At 46.8% G+C, this 26161-nt stretch overlaps 1 protein-coding gene across 14 annotated transcripts in view; it reads right to left on the reverse strand.

The window, feature by feature from the left end:
• The window catches only part of PTPRK (protein tyrosine phosphatase receptor type K), a 1613435-nt gene that overhangs the window by 64194 nt on the left and 1523080 nt on the right, over positions 1 to 26161 (reverse strand). For all 14 annotated transcript variants that reach the window (XM_078648913.1, XM_078648910.1, XM_078648911.1 and 11 more), the window contains 3 exons: positions 24423 to 24558; positions 24103 to 24252; positions 21489 to 21662 (listed from right to left, as the gene is read on the reverse strand). In XM_078648913.1, the coding sequence (XP_078505039.1) occupies positions 21489 to 21662; positions 24103 to 24252; positions 24423 to 24558 (460 nt within the window). The remainder of the gene's footprint in view (positions 1 to 21488; positions 21663 to 24102; positions 24253 to 24422; positions 24559 to 26161) is intronic.

Here is a 26161-nt window from a genome sequence, read left to right on the forward strand (position 1 = left end):
GCCGCCCTGTTTGTTCATGTAGTGCATGCTGGTTGTGTTGTCCGTTTGAACCAGCACGGACTCTCCTTGCACTACTGGCAGAAAAGATCTGAGAGCAAGGAAGATCGCCAGCAGCTCCAATCTGTTGATATGCCATGTTCGTTGTGACGGTGTCCACTTCCCTTTGATTGAAAGGTCTAGGAGATGAGCTCCCCAACCCTCCATGGATGCATCTGTGGTCAGCGTCAGATCCGGAGGAAGGGCCAGAAAGGAAACTCCTTCGTGTAGGTTGGATGGTTCTCTCCACCAAAGGAGACTGTCTTTCATGCGAGACGAGACTCTCACTAGATCGTTGAAGGATCCTGATACTTGGCGCCATTGCAGGTCTAGTTCCTCCTGAATAGGGCGAGTGCGGAGCCTGCAGTTCGGAAGCAGAGCGATGCAGGACGACGCCATCCCCAGAAAGGACTTCAACATGCGCACAGAAACTGACTGTTTTGAACGGATGAGGGTGACCAGACGTACTATTTTCGCTTGTCGTTCTTGGGAAACGAAGGCTTTTGATAATTCCGTGTCGAGAATGGCACCCAGGAAGTTCCTTCTTGGTGATGGTGTTAAGTGTGACTTGTCCACGTTGATGGTCAACCCCAGTGACTCGAAAGTCCGCAGGCAGAGACTTGTGTCGTGAGCCAGCTGATGAGGAGACGGAGATTTCAGAAGGCAATCGTCCAGATAAGGAAAAATCTGCACTCCTTGAAGACGTAGATAAGCCATGACTGGGGCCAGGACCTTCGTGAAAACACGAGGTGCCGAACGCAGGCCGAAAGGCAGCACCTTGAATTGGTAATGGACAGTGCCCACCTTGAACCTCAGAAATTGGCGATGTTGTTGCAGAATCGGCACATGAAAATAGGCGTCTTGCAGATCTATCGTGGACAGGAAATCTCCGCTGCAGAGAAGCCGCAAGACTTCTGACAATGTGAGCATGCGGAAAGACTGCTGTTTCAGAAAGAAATTGAGCGCCCTCAAATCCAGTATAGGCCGCCACTCTCCCGTCTTCTTGGCAATGAGGAAAAAACGTGAGTAGAAACCTGTCCCTTGTTGTGATATAGGAACCACTTCGACTGCACCTTTTAGAATGAGAAGACGAACTTGATGTTGCAATTCTAGAAAATGGGGAGGTGGCGGGCCTGATGGCGGAGAATGAGGAGGAATCTCTGTGAACTCCAAGGCATGACCCTTGCGAACAATGTCCAATACCCATTGGTCCGATGTTATCAGAGACCATTGGGAATAAAACTGCGAGATTCTCCCTCCAACTCCTTGCGTGACATGAGAGTCACTGGCGTTTGTTGTTGGCACCCCTATAAGTAGGTTTTCCTTTATAGGGTCGTGACTGATTTTGGCGAGTAGACTGTTGAGAGGAGTAACGTTGATTGCCTTGGTTGAATTGACGGTACTGAGTGTGTCCTCCTCGAAAATTCGTGGAAGATGAACCTCTTCCACGGGCGCCACGAAAGGGCTGCTTCTTAAATTGTAAGGAGACTAGCGATTTTGCTGTATCGGTGTCCTTTTTAATTGACTCAAGCGCCTCGTCAATGTGAGCGCCAAAAAGAGATTCACCGTCATAGGGCATGTCGAGTATCTTCGACTGGACTTCTTGCCGGAAAGAAGTGGATTTAAGCCAGCCCTGGCGGCGGAGAGCCGCAGCACTGGCGAGGATGCGAAATCCCGTACTTGCCACATCAATCGCGCAGTCAATCATTTCCTCTGACGCCCTCATGCCATCCTGGAGAACTTGCTGGGCTTCCGCTCTGGACGCTTCTGGAATTAGAGAAACGAATGCGGAAATGTCCGACCACATTTGCCTGTCGAAGCGACCTAGAATGGCCAACGCATTTGCAGCGCGTACCGATGTAGAAGACATGGTGGAAAATTTCTTCCCAATGGCGTCCAAACGTCGACCCTCTCTATCAGGTGGAGTAGTGAGAGGAGTCGCCGGATTACGGGATCGTCGCTGTGCCGCCTGTGTGACAACCGAGTCCGGTTTGGGATGCGACAGCAAACAAGCAGGTGAACCCGCAGGAGCCTTGTACTTCTTTTCCAGGCGAGGGACTTGTGCCGGCAAGGAGTTAGGAGAATGCATAATTCTTATCCCTTCTTTCCATACAAATTCTATGATTGGTATGGTGTGAATTTGTTTGTATGGTTTGTTTTTGAAATCGTAGAGAAAGCAATCTTCTTGCCGTTGTTCTCTCGGCAATTTAAAGCGGTCTGCCGCTTTATTCATTAGCACATGGAAGCTTGCTGTATCAATGGTAGGCGCATCACCCGCCTCTGGCTGTTGCGGAGAAGGTGTCTGTATCCGATAGTCGTCGTAATCCGCCATATCTGGATCCTGATCATCGTCAGTATCCTGGTGTAATTCCCCTTCTTCACTGTCCGACTCATCCACCCCGTGCGCACCAGGTTGCGGAAGAAGAGGGGGGTGAGGGCGGGGAAGCTCTGTCAAAACAGGCTGCTCCAAAGACTGTGGATGGGTGGCAGGGCCGGAGTCCTCCGCCGGAGCGTGGCTTGGAGTACCCTGAGGGGTAGGCGGAAACCTTCTGTTGTAGTCATCCAGCATATGCTGGAGGTTTGAAAACAAAGAAACTGGAAAAGATGCCATAGGCAACTGGACAATTTGGTCATCCGGTTGGACCACTTCCTCCACGTCCTCCTGGTCAGAACTGGAGTCTTGACATTTTATAATCAATTCTGATGGACTGTGAGCTTCATCGTCATCATCTTCCCCCATAGATCCAGTCTCGTGATCAGTTGCCATCAAAGGCGAGGGTAATTGGAGATCAGGAGGCGGCAGCTGCATAGAAGAATCCCTGCCAGAGGTCAAGGAAGGCAGTGGTACCAGAGGCATGGTGGCAAAAGAACCCGATCCTGACGAGGATCCTGAACATGCCGCTGAAGAAATCGCCATCGTCGACGAGATAGGGCCCACTGAGGGATTCGTCGTCGACGGTATCGTCGTCGACGGAACGTGCGTCGACGGAGCCGTCTTTGCTGGAATCTGAGGAGACGGAAGCCTCGTCGACGGTGTCTTCGTCGACGGTATCTTCGTCGACGATACTTTCGTCGACGGTATCGTCGTCGACGGTACCTTCGTCGACGGTACCTTCGTCGACGGAACCGGCGTCGCCTTTTTCGACGACGACGCCGTCGTCATGGAGCTGGTCGACGGAGCACTCGACGTCGACGGGGCTCTCGTCGTCGGAACCATCGTTGCCTTCTTCGCCGACGATGCCGACGTCGACGAGGTGGTCGACGGAGAGGCTGACGTCGACGGGACCTTCGTCGACGATGAATTCTTCGACGTCGAAGAGGTTTTCTTCGTCGCCGACGAGACAATAGGGATCGTCGACGGGATCGTAGTTCTCGTCGACGTCGAGGATGTCGACATCACCGTCGTCGACGACGAGGAAGCAGACGTCGTCGTCACAGAGGTCGTCGACGAAGACAGCAAAGCCAATCTTGTGGACGGAACGGTCGTCGACGAGCCCGTCGACGACCTGGGTGTCAGGACTGTCAGAATACTGATAGAGCCTGGGCAAGACGCCTGAGAGCCAGGTCTCGTGGGCGTTGACACTGAAGGCATAGAATGTGAAGATTGTGCCACGGGCAAGGCCAGCTTTTTCTTTTTCTGAAGAAAAGGCGAAGGCAAGTCTTGAACACTCCCACGCTTGGAAGGAACAGTGGAACAGCCTGACTGAAGACTTACTGCGTCTGACAGAACATCTTCTTTATCTTGGAGGCGCTTCAACCATATAAGAAGGCGACCTTCCCTGTCTCTGAGAGTCTTAGAAGGAAGAGCTCTACAGATTTTACATTCATCCACCTTGTGGTCAGGGTACAGGCAGTAAATACACTTTTGGTGGGGGTCCTTCTCAAACAAACGTAGTTTCCCACATGAAGAGCAAGCTCTAAACAAGGACTTCTTACTTGACATTCTTGGAAAAATAAGTTGAAGAGACAAACTTTGAAGAAAACTGAGCAGAGCTCAGGGAGACTCCCTTCACACGACGTGCGGTAGAAAATCTGAGGGCTTGAGCTTCTGAGGAGAAGGTTCTAGAGGGTGCGTGAGCCTGATTGGCTGCAGTTTGGACCAACATAATGACACTGATATGTTACAAATGAGTTTTTTCTCTTATACTGTCTTCCTATGGAAGTTACCATTGTAGAGGTTTTTACAGTGTATTATCTCTATTTTATTATTATATGATATTATCATTTATGTTATATTAGCATTATTGCTATTTTTTATATACCGTGGGACTCCCACTTCGACGACGGGGAATATTCAAGCATGTGAATCTATGAAAGACACCCCTAATACTGGAGAAATTTAATATCTGTGCATATGTGTGGCACCGGAGTGCCCTTTACCAGGATTGCTTCCTGGTCCTTCCATCTCAACAGCAGGAGTCTTATCGAGCTGCTTACAATTCCGACCTTTAAACATGTCGGAGCTGGAAAACTGTTCTTCTAGATATCTGATCGACAACCTCTTTATTAACTCAATTACAAGGCTTTAGTTACACAAATTGCTAATGATTAACACGCCTTACAAGATATAACTGAGTTGTTAGTGAATTAAAAACGAAAATACATTATCAGATTATTGAAGCGACTTTTCTTTTTTTGTACCACTTAACTGCTTAGTTGCTATTTGTCCTGTTCACGATTTGCCGATAATAACATTGAAATATGCTGTCAAAACAAGGTCTTTAAGGTGAGGACTAAATATACTTCTTCCAAGCTGCACCTTCGCTTAGGATAATTGTTCTGTTCCGAGATCTGGATATAACGCGTGTTCTCATCTAACCCTGAAAGACTCCAACAGTCCGCTCCAGCACCACACATTCTGCAAAAGATCCCCCAAGTCCTTCCGTGAATAGGCCTGTCATCCGTACCTGCAGGACAACTGAATATCATTCGCGGGTAAGGCAAAGGTGAATCCTGCATCCTGAGCTATATATTCATGCAGACTGTGCTCGTACTCCATATCCATCACCCACTGAAAGACCAGCCACTAACCACAAGCACACGTGACACCAAATCCCAATGCACTCTGAAGTAGCTGGCAACCCACTAAATTCCTACCTAGAGACTAGTAAGCATACAATTTCGCCTAAAGGCAAAAAGAGAAGAATATGAGGGTGTCTGAAACACCCACCTACCTCTCTGTGTAGTGCAATATATTCCACCAAGCAATGGAGGTTCCTGCATTGCCAATCATGGGATGGGATAGGGGAGGAACAGTTCTGGCCCCCTAATTGGTCCAAATATTGTCGAATTAGGGGGCTCGACATATGGGACGCAAAAACAGGTCCATTCTTGTCTGTTTTTATTTATGGAGCAAAGTAATCTATGAGGTGTATTGCAGAAATGCCTTGGGAGGGTTTCTTAAACCTACAGTTATAAAAGCATTTTACTTTCTCTACCCTCCCTTCTCAAGAAGTCAACAGTGAGCTGAACACAAGACATTTCTAAACCTAACCAAATTTACTCCAGCTTAGAAAACACTTTAATTTCATTTTTGAGCAGTCAATATTTCAATCCAAAAGGAAGAGAGAAATGTAGCGCCCCTCCATTTTCTTAATCGCCTACAATCCATACTTAGTTGCCACGGGGCATGCAGGGAATGCCTTATCTACACCCTTTGATGGTGGTGTTGTTGCCTACCTGGCACTGTGGAGGCAGTAAGGTCTGGGTCTCCTGCCCTAAATTGCAATGGGAATAATTGGAAGAGGCTGTGAGAGGTTTGGGTTCTGCCCTGGGACCAGAGAAAGAGAAATTCACTTTGGTACCTCTGGAGAACAGCACTAGGGGACCCTTAGCCATTTACTTGCAGGCCAGCTCCCAGCGTACTAAGTACCTGAGGTCACACCTTCAAGGAGGCAATAGAAGATGATTTGCAAGGACATAGAAAGGAGGACTGTGGCTGGTCAGAGTCGGGTAGCCTGCTGAACTTTTCAGGAACTTTTTTTTTTTAAAGAAAGCTAGGTTTTGAAGAGTGAGAGAAATGTTCCTCACCTTGCCAGGGTTATAGCTGTTGGGCATGGTCCTTCCCTAGATAGAATGCCCCTGAGGATCATCTAGACGGTAGATCGTCAAACCCAGGGATAAAGAAAAAGTACGTAAGGACCTCCTATGGAGTGTCCTCATTCTCCTCCAACAGCTGGTCAGAAAGGAAAACAGGACTTAATGTTACAGTACATGTGGGGCCTAGCAAGGCACATAGAAAGCAGCAGCAAGCACCTGCACAAAGTGAGGGACCCTACAGAAAAGGAAATTGAGGTGACGTTCTTCAGCATGCCCCTGTTGCTCATCATCGGCAAAGCCCAGAAAGAGACAGGATCCCTCATGCACACACTTAACTGAAAACCACCTTGTTTTGAACCACATCTGCAATGCATAAACAATTTATGTTCTGTTGCCACAAGGAAGGTGCCAGAAGGGGTGATATTGCTTGGTGACGTGTACTCGGTCACCACACCACGGTGGTGTGTACACTCAGTTAATCCTTTGCATCTGTTTCTTAGTTTGCCTGAATTTGATTTTAACCTTGCTCCTAAAACGCTCCCAGCTGAGAATAAACACCATCTAAACCCATTAACTGGGAAGCACTCCCCAACTTGTGCACATTGGGAAACATTAACTTAAAACATTTGACACGTTTTCATTTGTTCAAGACATTTTAGCCGTACAAACTTCTTTTTTGGCTTGTTAACAAAAACATTAAATATAAAGCTTGATGCCAGAGTGGCTGAGGTTGTAATATTCCATTGAACTATAGTAGTTTATAGTAATATATCCTTAGTATCTTTAGAAAATGTATGGGAATTACATTACTTGACTGTTCTGAACTGCACACTTGCAATAGCATTTAAAGCACTTGCTAAACAAATTGAGACACTAAAGAAACCGTCGGGAGCTTTGGTTCACAGCTGGCAATTATTAACAAAGTATTTGCAGTGTAGGTGCTTGCACGCACATTTAGAGACAGAAGTGAAGTTCCTACACAAGACTAATGTTCTCTAGGGAAATGCAAAAAGGTGCCTCAAAGGATTGTAAAAGATACTAAAACACGGACATGAAAAACACGACTGTTTTTCCAGATAGGGAATACCAAAGCATCTATCATCATTCAAGCCACAAACGATTGCCCAAGGTATCTATTTTGTTTAAATATATTGTCGTACTAGGTCTACTAAGGTCCTGGGTCCTGCCCACTGCCAGAAAAGTGTCAATGCAACTTCTGAAAGTTTTACTTTCAGAAGCTTTTGTGCCCGAAGCGTTGATCTTGATTTACTAGCTAATGAACAACATACTTACCTTCGGTAACAATATATCTGTAAGAAACAAAAGTTAGTGATAGATTCCTTACCTTATAATTACCCCCAGGCATCAGACTGGATCCGGAAAGTTTTCGTCAGCAGTACCCCTGCGCGTCGGAAGGTGGCGTCGTGTGGCTCCACATCAGTCGTTGGCGTCGTGGTCACCGAGATGAAGTCGTGGCAGCTACTTACACACTGCACTCGTGCGCAGACGTCAGTTCCGTACACTACTTTCCGCGCCAGGAACGCAGAGCCATGCAAGATACTGACCACTGGTGCACTGAAACTAGGGCCCAGAAAGGTATGACCATAACCCTACAAATCAGTTTGCAGAACGAGGAGGATGGGTGGGGCGGTAAGGAATCTATCACTAACTAATGTTTCTTACATCTATATAATTACCGAAGGTAAGCAAGTTGTTCACCTGAAAGAAACAAGTCAGTGATAGATTCCTTACTTTAGAATAGATACACCAGCAATACCAACCCTAGAGGTGTGTCTGCGAACCAAGATCACACAAGGAAGTCCCGGAGAATAGAACGGCCAAAGAAGCGGTCTCTCCGGACTTAGCTGTCTAGGCAATAGTGCTTAGTAAAAGTGTGCAACGAGGCCTACGTAGCTGCCTGACAGATGTCTTGTAAAGGGACACCACATCCCAATGCCGTAGTGGCAGCTGTCGTCCTGGTGGAATGTGCACGCAGCCCCACCGGAGGATCCTTTTTTGCCAGAGAATAACAGGCTTTAATACACAAGACAACCTATCGGGAGATAGTTCGCTTGTGTACGGCCTGAACTTTTCTGGAGCCTACATAGCCAACAAAGAGCTGGTCATCCACCCGGAACTGTTGTGTGCGATTCAGGTAAAATGAGAGCGCACGTTTTGGGTCCAGACAGTGGATCAGCTCTTCCTCTCTGGAAGGATGCGGAGGCGGAAAGAAGGTGGGCAAAGTGAAGATCTGCCAGATGTGAAAAGCAGTGACAACCTTTGGCAATGGACGTGTTCTGAGCACAACCTTGTCCGGATGGACAGACCGAAAAGGAAGTTTGTAAGAAAGAGCCTGAAGCTCACTCACTCTCCTAGCAGAGGTAGTGGCAACCAGGAAAGCAGTCTTCAAAGTTAACAAACGAAGAGGACAGTTGTTAAGAGGCTCAAAGGGAGCACACATTAAATATGTGAGAACCAGGTCCAAGTCCCACTGTGGCATTACGAAGGGAATAGGAGGGAAAAGATGAGTAATGCCTTTGAGGAATCTATTTACAACAGAGGACTGGAAAAGAGGGGCTCATCTGGAAGCCTAAGAAAGGCTGAAATAGCAGAAAGGTTGCCTTTGATAGTGCCCAGAGCAGAACCCTGCTGGGCCAAAGAAATAAAGAAACAGAAGGATTTCTGAAAGAGGGACAGAAAGGGGATCCACAGCTTTTGCTGTGCATCATGCCACAGGACCATCCCCTGCTGCTGCGACAGAAGATCCTCCCGAAGATGCAGTCCGATCGGGAGATCGATGGTCATACTGAGTAGTTCGGGATACCAAATTCTTAGAGCCCAGTCAGGAGCCACAAGAATGACTTGGGCCCGGTCGCGCCCGATTTTCTTCAGCACTCTGGGCAGAAGTGGTATAGGCGGAAAGGTGTACAACAGACCGCAACTCCACTCGCAACGAAAAGCGTCGCCCAGCGAGTGCCGCCTTGGAAATTCCAATGCGCAGAACTGCTGACATTGCGCGTTCTCTTCGGTGGCGAATAGATCTAACTAAGGCTCTTCCCACTGTTGAGACCTTGCACCTGCGGCTGAATTCATATGCCCAGGCTTTAAGTGAACCTGCCAGGTGTTGAACCACCAGGGAAATGCCCTGATGTTCCAGCCATGTCCAGAGGCACAGGGCCTCCTGACACAGGGTCCATAACCTCACTCCGGCCTGTTTGTTGAAGCACCACATGGCGGTGATGTTGTCTGTGAACACCTGCACTACTCTTCCCTTGACAGATGGAAGGAATGCCTTCAGTGCAAGTCGGATCGCCCGGAGCTCCAGAAGGTTGAACCTGGACTCTGCCGGATACCAGAGGCCTCTGGTCTCTGCCTCTTTCGTGTGGCCGTCCCATCCCAGGAGGGAGACCACTGTGTGCTCCGGTTTGGGAAGGGAGAGGGATCTGCCATTGACCCAATGCCGGTTATAGGGAGCCACCACTGCAATTGTTGTGCAGTGCCCTCTGAGATCTGGACGTAATCGGATAGGTTCCCTTGAAGCTCCGCCCACTGGAACTTCAGGTCCCACTGCAGAGCCCGCATATGCCATCTGGCATGATCGACCAGCAGGATGCAGGAGGCCATGAGGCCCAGCAGCCTCAGGGTCATCCTGACCGAAACCCAGGATAGAGGCTAAAAGATCAGAATCAGAGCCTTAATATCAATCAATCAATCAATCAAAGCATTTATATGGCGCACTACTCACCCAGAGGGTCTCAAGGCGCTGGGGGAGGGGGGTCCGCTACTGCTCGAACAGCCAGGTTTTGAGTTGCTTCCTGAAGGCGAGGTGGTCCTGGGTCAGGCGGAGGTGGGTCGGGAGGGAGTTCCATGTCTTGGCGGCGAGGTAGGAGAAGGACCGTCCCCCTGTGGTGGCTCTTCGAATGCGGGGGACGGCAGCGAGGGCGTGGCCGGTCGATCGGAGCAGGCGATTGGGAGCGTAGAAGTTGAGGCGACTGTTGAGGTAACCTTGGCCTTGGTTGTGTAGGGCTTTGTGTGCGTGGGTGACGAACCGGAAGGTGATTCTCTTGTTGACCGGGAGCCAGTGCAGGTCTCTCAGGTGTCCGGATATGTGGCTGCGACGGGGGATGTCCAGGATGAGTCGTGCTGAGGCGTTCTGGATCCGCTGGAGTCTCTTCTGGAGTTTGGCGGTGGTTCCGGCGTAGAGGGAGTTGCCGTAGTCCAGGCGGCTGGTGACGAGGGCCTGGGTGACCATCTTCCTGGTCTCGGTGGGGATCCACCGGAAGATCTTACGTAGCATGCGCAGGGTGTTGAAGCACGACAAGGAGACGGCGTTGACTTGTCTGGTCATGGAGAGGGAGGAGTATCCTAGACTCGCTGTTCGGGAGGATAGACCGGAAAGTGCGTCGTATCCAGACCCGCTCCGATGAGAAGGAGCTTCTGAGAGAGAATCAGGTGCGAGCCCGCCTTCAACAGCCAGTCGTCGAAATAGGGGAAGACTGGAACACCCGATCTGCACAGATTAGCTGCGACCACCGCCATCACTTTCGTGAACACCCGAGGGGCGCTGGTAAGGCCAAAGGGGAGCACGGTAAACAAAGTGCTCATGGCCTACCGTAAACCGCAGGTTACGCCGGTGGGCCGGCAGGACGGGAATGTGGAAATATGCGTCCTGCAGGGCCAACGTTACCATCCAGTCTCCAGGGTCGAGGGCAGACAAGACCTGAGCCAAAGTTAACATCTTGAACTTCTCCTTACAGAGGAAGCGATTGACGTCCCTGAGGTCCAAGATAGGCCGCAGGCCCTTGTCCTTCTTGGGCACCAGAAAATAGTGGGAGTAACAACCACGTCCTACTTCTGGCATAGGAATGCGCTCAATGGCCCCCTAGGACAAGAGGGCCTAGACTTCCAGTTGAAGAAGTGCCAAGTGATCCCCCGACATGTGGTGGTACTGAGGTGGCATGGCTGGAGGGGTAGTTTCGAAGGGGAGGGAGTAACCCCTTCGGACTATTTGTAAAACCCACCTGTCCGAAGTGATGGTGCGCCAGTGGGGGAGGTGTTGACGATTGACGAATGCGGACTAATGCTGCCGCCCACTGGCATTTGATGGGCCTGAAAAACTGGACTAGGAAGGTTCGGAGGCAGTGGTTGCTGGGTTGGAGGTGAAGTGACCCACACTGAGACTGTTACTGCGCAGGTCTGTGGCTCTGAAACGAACGTGTTGGGCGCCCCCTTCGTGGCCACGAAAGGAGCGAACAGCAGAAAGCCGAAGAGGGCGCGTGGCGGATAGGCCCAAGGACTTGGCCGTAGCCCGTGAATCCTTAAAGCGCTCTGTGAGAAGTTGGCCTGATGCATGATGTCTCCAATTCTGGGGGCACCTTGTATCAGTCCAAACAATCCCTTATGGTGGTGGTTGTAAGTCAACCTTATAGACAAGCTATCCTAGAGGTAGCATGGACTAAGCAGCCTTCAGGCTAAACTCAAGAGGGCGTGTGAAGCCAGCTGTTTTACCATATGCAATCCTGTAATATCAAATGAAAGGACACCACACAAGTCATATATTATAAAAATATATGTATTTATTACTAGAATAATCCCCTGTACTCTTTATGAGTATAGAAGCACAAGCGTTTAAACAAAAGCACAGTTTAACATATGAAAGTTGCACGTTTATGGATGAGGCCACTCAAACCATATACCAAAAAAGTGGTATAAGTATCACTTTACGTACAGTGGTAAGGCCTGGGGCCTTGGGAATCGCTGGGACTACACTGGACTAACAGCAGTTAGGACGGGAGTAGCCCGCGGGATTCGGGTGCAGTGCTAAAAGCACACGCATGCACCAATGCAAAGTCAATGGTGCGTAAAAGTTATCGAGTTACAGTTTTAGGAGTCTTCCGACTGAAATAGAATTACCACACTTTAAACTTAGACACTAGAGGTGTAAATCACTACAGGAGCACCAGTGTTAGATCGTTACCTCACCCACAGGAAGCGGGTGCATAGGTGCCAAAGTGTGTCGGGTTTCGTCGTGCAGATCTATGGAGCCTGGAGATGAAGATGCTGCAGGCGGCCAGGAGAGAAGAGTCCGGTTGGATCCAAGGGTGGATCGAAGATGTAGAGTACCTGAAAGCAGAGGGGACAGAGTCTGGGTCACTAGCCAGTGACCAGGAAGGAACCAGGAAGGAACCAGGCGATGTCGGGCGCAATCAGGTGCTTGACAGGAAGCTTGTCTCCGCTGCCACGTGGACTCTGGGGCATCGAGGGCGTCCAGGAGTGGATTACAAGCTGTCCCACGAAGGCTCTCGCTGTCGGCGGTGTCGGCTTCCGGATCGGAGGTAACAAGCCTTGGCAAGTGCAACCCACGCAGGATTGGAAGATTGCTTCTTGTTCGGACCAGCAAGGTCAGATAGATTGCTCCTTTTTAGGGGAGCGAGGGCCAGTCTGGAGCAACCAGACCAGCAGTGTAAATTCAAAGGATCGTTGGTATTGGGGCCACTAGCCAACGGGCAAGTGACCGGACCAACGCGTCGAGCAAAAAAATGCAAAAGGGCCCCACGCAGCATTCGGTGAGTGTGGAGGGGAGAGCTTCGGTGCAAAAGCTGCTCGGGCTGGGGCTTCTCAAAACCCAATGCACAGCTTCGAGGGAGCCTCGGGAGCTGCACAGTCAGCACTTCATAGTTTTTCCAAGATGGCCGGCTCCACGCTTCACGTCGCCGCCACAGGTCTCAGATTCGCTGGGACTGTGGATCGGGCTGCTGGAAGTCAGGGAAGCTGGGTCTTGTCGATCTCTGTCACTCGAGTTCCGGGGGGAACTGCAACAAAGCAAACCGTTGGGCGCTGGATGGTGCCTATTTGCACAGGGTGGTCACTCCTTGACCACAAGGGAGATTCTTCAGTCTTCCACGTCGAGTGGGATGTCGAAGGGTCCAGAGTTTCGTTTCATAAGTTTCAGTCAGGATAATCTGAGGTGCATTGGCACAGCTCCTACCTTTATTCCAAATCAAGGGGCTGGATTACCTGCTAGGCCCCTCCTATGGGTGGGACCCAGGAAGGGGGTGGTTACACCCCTTTCCCTTTGTCCAGTTTCGCGCCAGAGCTGGGGCTGGAGTGCCCCAGAACCGGTTTGACTGGATTTTGCATGGGACACCTTGTGTGCCCCAGGCAGTGTCTAGTTTCTTTCAACCCTCCCTGCTCCAATCCACTATCTCCTGTCTGGGGTGGTGTAGCACCTCCCTGTGACAGAAACCCTTTGTCCAGGCCTCCCCTGCCAGGTTTCGGTCAGCAGCAGGAGGCCAAACTTGTGTCGGGGCAGCAGCATCCACTTTGTGATGCTGAGGCTCTGGTTAGATTTAACCACGTTTAAGTAAAGTAACATGTCTTCTCCCTCTAGAAGGGTGGAATGCTACCCCAGTCGCCAGAACTGGCGAGGGGGTAGTATTCCAAAGTGTATGACACTTTACACGACATGTTTTGATAAAGCAAAACCAAAGTTAGCAATAACCGCGAGGATTATAATGCACTTAAGAGTATATGGTATGGCAATACCCTGGAACAGCAGTAAGGAAATGGTTCCGAACTCTGCAGACAGGCTCAGCTCATGCTAGAGCACCATCCCACATAAAACCAAGCACTCTGCCTCCAGGATTTTTAAGACCTGCCATAGGAGTGACTTATAGGTGCATATGTGTCCAGATATAGGTTTAGACATAGGTATACTATATCTAAGCAAGGGGTGATTACACGACCTTGCCCCAGCTGAGTGATCAGCCAGTTGTGTTGATTTGAATGGCCAGCCAGGGGTGGCAAAAGATATGCTGCAGCCCCTGGTAGGCCTTGGATTCACCTATGCCCTGGGCACCTATAGTACACTGTACAGGGGCTGATAAGGTGTCCAGTACCAAATTGGTGATGTACCTATAGTACATGGATTATAATTTAGAGAGAGAACAGCAGGCTGTGGGTCTGATACGCAGGCCCACAACCACATTAAGTCGAAAACCAGTGAAGCAAAAAGCAAAAATTGGGGTGACCATAGGAAAGCAGACCCTACTCTCCTGCACGCTCCAACGCACTATCTGCTTTGTTGCCAAAAAGGAGATAGCCATCAAAGGGTATGTTCATCAAACTGTTCTGGACATCAAAAAAAAAAAACTGTGCACCGTCATGGAAATCGCACTGCCCAGCGAGTCGTTGGTGTCAAGACAACAACTAATAGTGAACTTGGCTGTATCCCTCCCTTCAGCAATAGCTTGAGAGAGCACTGTCTGTGCCTCCTCCAGACACTGAGGCCGCACCGTATCACACAGAGTGGAAATAATGTCTCGAGAGGCATACGGTGTACACAGTACGCAACTCTGAACTGGCAGAAGAAAAAATATTGTTAACGAAATGCTCCAGTTTCTTGGATTCTTTGTCCAGTGGTGCGGTAGGGAATGCGATCGGGACGCAGATGCTTGGACAACCAAGCTTTCAAGGGTGGGGTGTTGGGAAAGGAAAAGGGGGTCGCCTGGGGCCGGGCAATGGCGTCCTGCCCAAGTTCCTATCCACAGGAGCCCCGGTGTTGGGCCTGGACCAGGTGCCCAAAAGAACGTCCGAAAGAGCATCATTAAAAGGCAGCAGTGGCTCCTAAGAGGTAGCTGCCGGCTGAAGCACTTCTGTCAGGAGGTTAGCCCTGACGGCCACTGTAGGGAGCTCGAGGTGGAAGGCCTCGTCCACCCTACGCAACACCACTGCGTAACTTGCACCCTCCTGTGTAGTCATGGTAGGAGGAGACAACATGCCAAGCTCAGGAGAGGTATCAAGACCACAGGCATCCCCCAACTCCTCTGCCCAGTCCGGGTCAAACTCACATTGTGCTGTGAGAGGGTCCTTACACCCCTCCCATTTCTCCCCTTCCTCCGAAGGCTGATAAACAGGCCGAAAATAAGGAGGATGGACATTGGGAAAGGAATCCCCCATCGGCGTCGAATTGGCATCGAGCGACGCCTGTCCGGCAACATATCCACATCGGGGCTGAAACCCGGGGCGACGTCATCCGGTGGGCCTGGCGACATCAGTGGTGGTGCTGGTGTGGTAGACGTCGGTGGAGGTGTCACAAGGTCAGCCAGCGTCAACCTGGCATCCAGGCCCGGATCCATGGGGGTCCTGTGGAACCGGGGTTGGAGCCGACAGAGATGCCGGAGCTGGAGACGCCGGCAGTAAAGGGCTAGAACACCCCAGTCGGGCCCGCGGGGCTGAAGGCACACCGGCGGGGCTCGATGGCCCAAAGAGGCGAGCCATGGCTGACACAAATTCCTGCAGCTGGGCCGGAGTCGCCGACGGACCCGGGAAGGGTGGGTAGGCCAGCGGCGACTGTGTAGGCTCCGCTGGAGCCCCGGGGGAGGCACCACCTGCACCCCCCAGGCGACCCCCTTTTCCTTTCCCAACACCCCACCTAGGTATAGGGAGTTCCCATAATCCAGGCGAGAGAGAATCTGAGATTGGACCACAATTCTTCTGGAGGAGAAGAGTAAAAGAAAAAGATCTAAGATTTTGCACAGAGTTCTGAGGATGCTAAATCAGGTTGCAGCAAGGTATTTTTGCTTGTGCATCCATAGAAAGGGAACTGCTAAGCCACATACCTAAGCTTTTTATAGGGAATGAAGAAGTGGGTGGATTGCGCAAATGCGTCAACCATTCTAGAGAGTTAGGCCATATGCAAATCAGTCTGACCCTGTGCCTCATGGGAACAGTCCAGCCCGAACTGCCAAGCCATGCCTTCCCTGGAGCGGAAACAAGCATCCTGGGACCGATTTGCATATGGCCATGTCTGAACTGGGGTGGCAGAATGGGCTAAATAACGGTGATGGATTAAACCCAGATCTGTTGACTGGGTGTGAGTGTTTGATGGGTTCAGATGCTCTGTCCATCACCACCCCCTTTTGTACCACTTTGTTCGCCATAAGTTGGCGGGGTATGCTCAGACGTGAGTCCCTTGCTCACTTTGCCACTGGATTCAAGCAAGCCGGGGTGAAGATGGCTGAAATGACAGAAACCGGTCCCTGGAAGCTTGTTTCAGGTCCAGGGAAGGCATCGCTTGGCAGTTCGGGCTGGACTGTTCCCATGAGGCACAGGGTCAGACTGATTTGCATATGGCCATGCTTGGTATCTGGTATCTGTATACTCGGATTTATGTTGAATCTTGATACCATCTTTGGTATGAGCTGCGGATCTGTTCGCGTGACAATCCTGTTACTATGTATTTGGAAGTAGGGTTCTTGTAGTGTTAGTGCCTGTAGTTCGTTAACTCTACGTAGTGATGTATTTGCCTTAAAAATGCAGTTTTTATTGTGAGCATTTGTAGCCTTACTTTGTGTAGTGGTTCAAAAGGTGCTTTCATAATTTGTGCTAGAACTATGTTCAGATTCCATGTTGGTGCTGGTACCATTTTAGGTGGTGCAATTCTTTTTGCTACTTCTAGGAATCTTTTGACCACATGCGAGGGGAAGAAACTCTTCCATGTTTTCTCTCTTGTATACGCTATAATTGCTGCTAAGTGTACTTTTAGTGGTGTAAAACAATCTACTTTGTAGTAAATGTGTCAGGTACTTTAGCACTGTTCTTTCTTTTGTAATCTTCCTTGAAAGATGCTTTTTAAGACACCATTGTGTATCTTTTCCATTTTGCTGTATAACATTTTCTTGTTGGTTTCCTAGCTTCTCTTAGGACAGCTATTGTGCTTTCTGGTAGTTTGAGATGTGCGAATTCCAAGTCTTCAGGAGCCATGCCGATAGGCCTAGGCTTTCTGGTTTGGGATGAAGCACTTTCCCGTTTTGCTTTGTTGGCAAATCTTTCCTTTTTGGAAGTTTGTGCATTGTTCCCTGAGAAATCTCCATTAGTTTCGGGAACTAAGTCTGTCTGGCCCATTGTGGTGCGATGAGGAACATTGTCATTTTGCTGATCCTGCATTTGCTGACCACTCTGTTCAGTAATGGTATTGGGGAAAAGCATACGCAAATATCCCTGACCAGTCTATCCATAGCGCATTCCCTAGGGACTGGTTGCAAGTTTGCCTGGATGCCAAGTTTTGGCATTTAGCATTGTGGGGTGTTGCAAATAGGTCTTTTTGTGGTGTCCACATTTTAAAAAAATTCTTTGCACTTGCTCGCCTGCTCAGTCTGTCTGCTTCTATATTGTCTTTCGCTAGTAGGTGTATTGCTAAAATGTTTATTTGTCTTGGGATTGACCATCTACAAATCTCTTGTGCTAGAGTTGAGAGTGCTACAGACGAGTCCCTTCTTGTTTGTTTATGTAAAACATTGTTGTAATGTTGTCTGTTTGTATCAACACCCTTTTCCTGTAGAGTTCTTTCTGAAAGGATTTTAAGGCTAACAACACAGTTTTTAGTTACAAGGTATTTGTGTGTTTCATCGCATCCTGTGGTGCCCACTATCCCCTTACTTTGAGATTGTTCATGTGTGCGCCCCATCCCATTAGGGACGCATCAGTTGTTATGGTCACTGTTGGAGTTGGTGGGGTGAAAAGTCTCCCTTGTGCTATGTTTCTTGTGTTCCACCATACCATCTCTTGATGAACTCTGTTTGCGACAACCACTAGATCTTCCCAACTCCCTGTAGCCTGTGACCATTGTGTCTGGAGCCATTCTTGAAATGGTCTCATGTGTAGACGAATGTTGGGAACTAAATGTATCCATGAGGCCATAATTCCTAGTAATTTCCCCACTGTCCTCACTGAGATGATGCCCCCTCTGGTATAGATGGATCTCCTTCAATAGGGCTGATCTCCTTTTCTCGCTCAGAAATGCTTTCCCTAACACAGTGTTTATCTCTGCACCTAAGAAGACCTTTATGAGTACTGGTTCTAGTGATGATTTTTCCCAATGTATTGAGAAACCCAGCTGAACTAGTGGCTCTTTCACTTGGTGTATCGGCTGTTTGCATAGGCTGTAAGAATTTGCTCTTACCAACCAGTCGTTCAAGTATGGGTAAACGTGAATTCCTTGCCTTCTGAGATGTGCTGCTACTGCTGCCAGGCACTATGTGAACACTCTTGGTGCTGATTTCAGCACGAAAGTGAGTACTTTGAATTGGTAGTGTTTTTTATCCATGACAAATCTTAATCTTTTGTGTTTCTTGTTCATTGGGATGTGTAAATAGGCATCCTTTAAGTCTATTGTTGCCATGTATTCTTCTTTTTGCAATTGCAGTAGCACCTCTTGCAGTGTAGTCATTTTTAAACTTTGTGTTTTTATACACTTATTTAGAAACCTCAGGTCTAATATTGGCCGTAATGTTCCATCCACTGTTGGAATTAGGAAGTAAGTTGAATATACTCGGTTGTTCTTTTCTTTGTGTGGTACGTGCACTATTGCATGCTTTCCCTGAAGCTCCTGTACCTCCTGGACTAAGTGAGATAATTCCCATTTTGGATCTGTCCTTTGCTTTGACCTCCTGGTTTGGGGCTGCTTTGTTAACTCTACGCAGTAACCGTACTGTATTATGTTTAAAATCCATTTGTCTGTGGTTATTTCCCTCCATTTTTGCAGGAAAAATCTTAGCCTGCCTTCTACTGGGGTGGTATGTTGGAGGAACAGTAAACTGGTTTTGTTTTTGTATATGCTTCTTTTTTTTTTGTACTCTCACAGTTGTTGTTCACGAGTGTACATTTTTGTGGGCGCAGTCACTTAGTAGAGGTTTGTTGTCCACCTCTTTGTGGCTGACTTCTGCCACGGGCACACCCTCGAAAGGATGATCTTCCTTGGTATTGCCAGCTTTGTTGCTGTCCCTGTTGTGTGCCCTGGTTTACCGTTTGTTATGTTTGTTGGTAACCTTTATTTGAGGTAGCAGGTTGGTGTGTACCTCTCCCGGCTGGTCTCCTTTGATGGTGGGCCTCTACGCATGCCTGTGAACTGTACAGCCCCCATGGATCTTGCAGTTTTGTTGTCCTTTTTTAGTTGATTTAGCTTTTCATCAACCATACTTCTAACCAACTGTTACCCATTGAATGGTGATTTAATAATGTTGCGTTGCACTTCTGGCTTGAAGCCTGAGATTCTAAGCCATGCGTTCCTCCTTTCAGTGATGCCAATCATCATTTGTGTGCTAGATGTTTCTGCAGCATCAAGGGCTGATTTCAAACATGTATTTGCAATGTTTTTACCCTCTTCTACCAGGTGGCTAGCTCTTTTCTGAAATTGTTATAGTAGATTTTGTAACAGTTCTCCTACCTCCTCCCAGTGTTGGTAAGCGTGTCTGTTCAACAATGCATTTGAATTTACAATGCAGCATTGGTTAGCTGCGCTTCTTTCCACCTTCCTTCCTACAAGGTTCATCCTCTGGCTTTCCTTGTCTTGAGGTGGTTCCACAGTAGTTAGTACATTGGCTCTTTTTCTTGCTGTTGAGGCAATGGTAGAGTCAGCTGGCACTAAATCCTTGATGTATATAGGATCATTAGAGGAGTGTTTATACTTCTTCTCTGCTCTGCTCTTGATGTTCTAGCCTTACATGTAGCAGGCTCTTTGAATACCTTTTTCCCCTGGTCTAAGACACTGGGCAGCATTGGGAGGAATTGATTCCTAGATTGTGTAGGCATCAGTGTCTCTAATAAAAAACATGATTGAGGTTTTTCTTCCTCTAACTGAACTTCATAGGTTTCTGCAGCTTTTTTAATCACCGGATTATACATGCCAATGTCACCTGGTGGTGATGGCCTTGTAGGATATGATTCCACAGTCTCCTCAGGTGATTCGGCATCGAGATCTTGCCATTGGAGGTCTTGATTCTCCGAGATCGCCGATTCTGCCTAGGTTTGTTCGTTTTCTTCGACGTCTTCCCCAGAGAAGAATGAATCTTCCTCTTCGATAGGTTCGGGTGTTTTTGGCGGAATTCGTTCTTGGACCAACTTTCCGCCGTCTGTATTTTTTGTTTTCGGCGGTATCTTGAATTGCTTCAAGCTTTCGTCGAAGTCTTTTTTCCATTGAAGGATATTAGCCATTTTGGCTTCGAGTCTCTTTCTCTTCTTCTTTATCTCGGCCACATGTGTTACAGCGTTGAGATTTTCCGCTTTACGTTTTTCGACCGTCAACGCTGATCTGGTCGTCGAGGTTTGTTTGGGCCTCTCTTTTTCAACGCCGAGGCGTCCTTTAACAGACTGTCTTTCGACATCTTTTTCGAGGACCTTCGCCGTTCCGGAGTCCTTATCGAAGGATCCTATGGTCTGTTTTTGTTTGGATGCAGCTGCGTTTGCCGAATGTTTCGACGCGGAGGATCCCTTTGGATGTCTAGAGTCTGATTTTCGAGACTCTTCTCGTTTTTTCAAGGTCGACGACTCTCTTACCTCCTTTGAAGTCTTGTTCTCGACTTCCAAGACCGAAACTTCTCTGTCTTCATTGCCGTCTGGTCCTTCAGCGACATTATCTTTCTCCTCACTGGAGAGGCCCAGGTCTCGCAGCGATGACGGTGGTCCTTGGCCTTGCATGTTGTAATGTACTCGTCGCTGCCTTTCTCTCACCCTCAATGTCTACAGGTGAAGATGGAACAGGCGTTGCAGTCGTCGCACTGATTGTTCAACAGTAGGCACAGGTTGCAGACCGGATGCTGATCCTTTTGAGCGTATTTGTGGTGACAGTTCTTACAAAACTGGAAGGGCTTATTTTTCATCACAGCGCACAGGGAGCCCCCTGCATGCGCATTCGCCGATCGTCTAAGATCTTATTCTCCTTCCTTCGTCGAACTGCGGTCGTCTTTAATTTAAAGCGTTAGTCTCTGATTTAAAGTTTAAAGTGGAAGACACCGTTTGATGATTTTTTCCTCGATTCTTCTCTACAATCTGGGGAGCTCCTCCGTATTGATCCAGACCCAATGGTGGAAAAAAATAATCTGAAAATGGCTACCAAAGGTGGGTGCTTCCGGAAGAAGCCCGTTGATGTCACAGAAGGGCACCAAATGGTACTACGCCGACGCCCACAAAAAAAAAAAAGGAGAATAAATTTTACAATTTCGGACCCAACCAATAGATGGCGGAATAATGCACAGCATCGTGAATACACAAAGATTCACGCTGCAAAACTCATAAGCTCTGAATGCTACTCGTGAATGTAGTTCATGAAAAAAACAATTTCTCTCTGAAATCAGAATCCAGGCATTCATTTTGAATGAGATTCTGTTTTGCATGCTTTAGGGTGATATGAACAAACAGAACATGTGCTTGTGAATCTGTAATGATAAAGCAGACTGCGTTTCAGAGTACAATTAGCCTACCAAGGAGAAAAGCAGCTCATGTTAACCCAACACTTCTGTGAATCTATAGGGGCTCATGCTAAACATGATTTGTTGGATGCACCTTCAACAGAATTAACCAAAAGTTAAACTCCGATCACTCAGAAGACGTCACAGTAAAAGAAAGCAATGTCTTACGTCCACTAAAGCAGCGTTGATGTAGTTGCTACTTTCCCCATCAATAGTGATTAAGAAAGGCAGGCATCTGTCGGGAGGCAGTAGATCCATGAAGCGGTTCTTCTCATGGTTCCTTGGCAAGCATGCTATACTGCAGTCTTCAGCTTGCAGTCGTGGAGTCACAGAATTCAGGGTCTATACAAAAGAAATAGTAAAAACATCAGGTGTTTCCACCTCTGGGACAATACTAACTTCCTAACAGAACTCGGCCTACATGCAGTCCAACCAGTAAACTGCAGCACAAAATATTTTAAGAAATCTTAAAGTGTCCCTAATGCAGTCTCCGGGATCTACCAGAGATACAGGTATAAAGTGTTTCAGGGTTCATTTCAGAACAGAATACTGATTTTAACTTTTCTATGGTAAGCTTGGCATGTACCAAATAAAGCATTTGTGTTTTGCTTGCTTTTTTATGATTTGGAGGAATATGCAGTCCTACGCTTTAAAATAAGTTCTCTGCACATGGGTACACATTATTGTATCAAAATCAAAATAATTTGTAGATCGCCTAAACCATCTGGGATCAAGGTGCACGGCCTACTCAAGAGTAAACAACCCTTATTTGAAGCTACAAAGATCGCTAGATTTTTTTTATATTTATCTAATGACACAGTGTTATACAACTGGGCTACACTATTTGGAGCCAACTGCTATCAAGTGTTTAATGCAAATACATAGCTATGATCGGCATTGCCTTCCATATTGTTCTGCTGGACGCATGCCATTTAAGATACTTTATTTTGAGTAATAGAGCAATTCTTGCGCAGGAATCGTAAAATGTGGTGTTTAATTGTAGGTTCAATAAGCAATCAAGGCCATTATTTTAAAGTAGGTGAGAGATTCCCGAGCCAAGGCACCCAAACACATTGATGTAAATGAATAACGCATTAATATCTGTCGTCATTTTGATTTACATACTATTAAAATAATTTAATAGTTTTATAAATAATGTTGATGAAGAAAAAAATATATTAGTGCTTATAATTTGGATTTGCCTGTTCAGTTTTATTGAAGTCCCACAACATTTGAAGGCTGAGACAATATTGGATCAACAATTAATTTGGGGAGAGGATGTATCCTAACGGCTAGGGCGGTCGACCTCCAATCTGGGGAACCGCGTTCAAGTCTCAGCAACGATGCTCAACATCCTGTGATTTTGGGCAAATCACTTAAGCTCCCTGTGCCTAACAAAAAAAATGAAAGTGTTCTTATGTAACACAACTGGTGCTCATGAAAAGAGCTTGGATACCTTTGGGTCAAGTTTGCACTATATAAAACTCCGGGAAAACAACTTTTGCCTGCTGAACAGAACAAGCACTGGCATGGCCAATAGGTCTGATTTTAAAAGTGCTCGCTGATGAAAAAAAGGTCCTTCATAAGACTGTTTGCATGCACAATGCTGTTTAGCACATTTGAGACAGCCCTACTCACACTGACAATGCTGGGGAAAAAGTTTCAAAAAACAGAATTGTGTTTTAAATAGAAGGCATTTAAGAGAATAACTATTGAATGTGGCAAAAGGTATGATTGTATGGTGTACTTTTCAGATGTTAAAATCCCCCATGCATTTTAGTGCATGCAATTCCTAGAAGGTGGAATGCTACAACAGTCAATGGTATGACTTAACAGAGAGAACTCCTTTGGGTGGAGTAAAATCCCACTTTATGTTAATTTAATAGAACTGGTAACAATGGGTTATAACATTCAGTAATATCAAACCAGACCTAAAAATGGCCGGATTATTAGACATTAGGTGGCTGGATTGTAAGACATGAGTGGCTGCGAAATAAGGGCATTGCCTACCTGCTTCTCTTAATCAACATTTAAATGATATGAAGTCCTGTCTGGAGGTGGTAACATGTTAATTTACAGTGTATTTTCAATCTCTTCTTTAGTCTGTCTCAAACACACACACTAACCTTCAATTACAGGAACCCTCTTGGCAAATGGTGGATGGCCACCTTTAGAAACTCAGCTAATGTCAGTGCCTGTTCCTCCATTGAGAGGGTTAGAGCCAGCAGCAATCCGAATATAACATTGTGGCATTTGAATTTAGACAGAAGGAACCTACGGGTATTGATTTGAAAGCTAAATGTAAGGTGAATGGAGAAGTAATCAAGTTCCATAATTTGAAATTGTGTTTGAAATTTTAATTTAGTCAAAAGGATATTTGAATAGAAAACGCAATTATAAAGAGACACTGACTATTAAATGACAAAATGATACTTTAAGAAGTATTGTGGGTAGTTTCAAAAGCCTTTCATCAATTCAGTACTTACCCTTTTCTCACAGTTGGATTTTTTTTTTATCAGTGGCACTACAAGATGCACCCAAGTGACTTTTGCCAGTCTCTAAATACTTGTCCAAAAGAACAACTATTGAGAAATCGGGTGATTCATTGTGGGAGTATTTTGAGCAACACCAGCCGATAAAGTGCAGTACGTTAGCATAAAACTACAATAACTAATATGCTTTAACAAACGAAGCAATGCCTTGTGATGCCAAAAAAAAGAAAATCACAATTGATGACTGGCAGGATATAAAACAAGTTTCTCTGCGCGTTCGTTCCCAATACCTGAAATTCATCTTTGAGGTGTGACGAGTTGGTCTGCGAGTCAATCCTAATCATATCAACATAGGCTGCTTTGTATTCACAGACTGGAATGGCAGTTTCCCCACATAAACAGGCTTCCAAGATGGCATCATGAATAAAAATGTATTGTTCCTGGGTGAAATCAAGAGAAAGAGTTACATGTTATCACCCGTCTAATTAAACACCTCACTATAATTCAAAGAATGATGAACCTTCCATCGACTTGCTTAAAATTAGTTTCAGAGTAAATAAAAGATGCCTTTCGAACGTGCAGTACATCAGGAGAAAAGACTCAATTTTACCTCGGTTTGAACCATATTGATGCGCCGAGACCGTAGCGCCTTCACACAGTTGTATATGTCCACAACCCCTTCTCTCTCCGCCATATCAAGCATGATGTCGATCACGATGTAACAACCAGTTCGGCCAGCGCCAGCACTATCAGAAACCAAAGAAAGAGAAGCAATCAGAGCTTTAAAGTATTCCATGAGCTTCAACAAACTGCACACGTTCAACGGCTAGGACGTCCTCCAGCTGCAAGGTTTTTTACATAGCAGACAGACTTTGTTTACAAGAGATTGAGCTCATCACCAGGAGAAGGGAGATGGTTTTGTTAATAGTTGGGTGGATGCGTTACATTAAGCAATAGGACAAAGGTGAAAACTGTAAGTTTCATTGCACCGTTCTATAACACATTTGTTTTAATTTCTACTGTTACGAGACAGGCAGGCATTCCCTTGTGCTCTTAGTTTGTTTTGGTATTTTCTTGAATCATTTAGTGAACACTTCCTAAAATAATTCAATAAACACATTTCTTGACTGAGGCGGTACTCTGTTTGGGCAAAGACAATTTATTCTGACGCATACTTTTTTTTTCTTTATAAATGAGATAATGCACTTATATTGCCAGCCCATATATGTCGGGGTAACTATCTCAATCAAATAAATAATGGTTTATTACGAAGTTATTTCAATTAAACGCGTTAGTGGCTGTGTAATCAATGTCTTCAGTCACTATGGACACCAGGGGAAGACTATGCATTTGGAAACTCTTTCTGCAAGATGAATGAGGATAATAATGTGAACAAATTCCTACTTTAACAATCAACTTTGGTGAACTCCACTCTAGTCGACTGGAAGGCATATAATGGTCGAACAGGACCAATGATTACTTTTTAACATACCCCTGAATCACTGTGTTGAATCGGTGGATATAAAACACGTAGAGATGGCCCCACCAAGCCTGGCACAGAAGTGGCCTACGCTCTAGGTATATGTGCACAAACAACATGCCACGGTTCAGAGTGAAGCCAGCCAATGGCTTTAGTGTGCTCACCCACTGTGCTGTGGTAGGCAGAAGCAACATGTATTCGATTAAAGGATGAACTCTCTTTACAAGTTCGAATACGCTATATTCACCACTGAAAACAAACAATGGTTATATTGATGTATGCACAATAATGCAGGCACACAGTAAGATAGTAGAACAACGTTTCATTGATTTAATGCAGATAACTCAAACACCAGATTCTACCCACAACAATACACCCAACACGGTTCACAATCAGCAGACTTTAACAGCTGGAGGCCATCAGGTGAACACGAGTACCAAAGTAACAAAACAGCCAGACAAGCTTCACACAAAGGAGGTAGTGAGAAAACCATGTTGATTTCTGGAGAGATTTTATATGGGGGCGTGACAACAAGATTTATTGATCCATCCAATCAGCAGGGACTGCAATATTCACTTTCGGCAGTTACCATATGTGTCTAGGGCTGGATGTGGGTGGTAGGAGCGCCACATATGTTTTGAGTCGAGTGTGGTTTCTAGCTGCACACTGTAATGTGATGCCATATAGAATGTAGAACATAAAATGTATAAGGCAGTTCATAAGCCAGTGAAACAATTGCTACTGGTTCCTGATAGATAAGGTGCATATAATAAAAGCTCCAATTCGACTTACCTGAATCCTGTGTCTAGACACGTTCATCCTTGTTACAATAGCGATGAACAAGGGATACCTTGAGTGGAGTTAGCACC

This window comes from Lissotriton helveticus, chromosome 6 (assembly GCF_964261635.1).
Source record: "Lissotriton helveticus chromosome 6, aLisHel1.1, whole genome shotgun sequence".
NCBI lineage: Eukaryota > Metazoa > Chordata > Amphibia > Caudata > Salamandridae > Lissotriton > Lissotriton helveticus.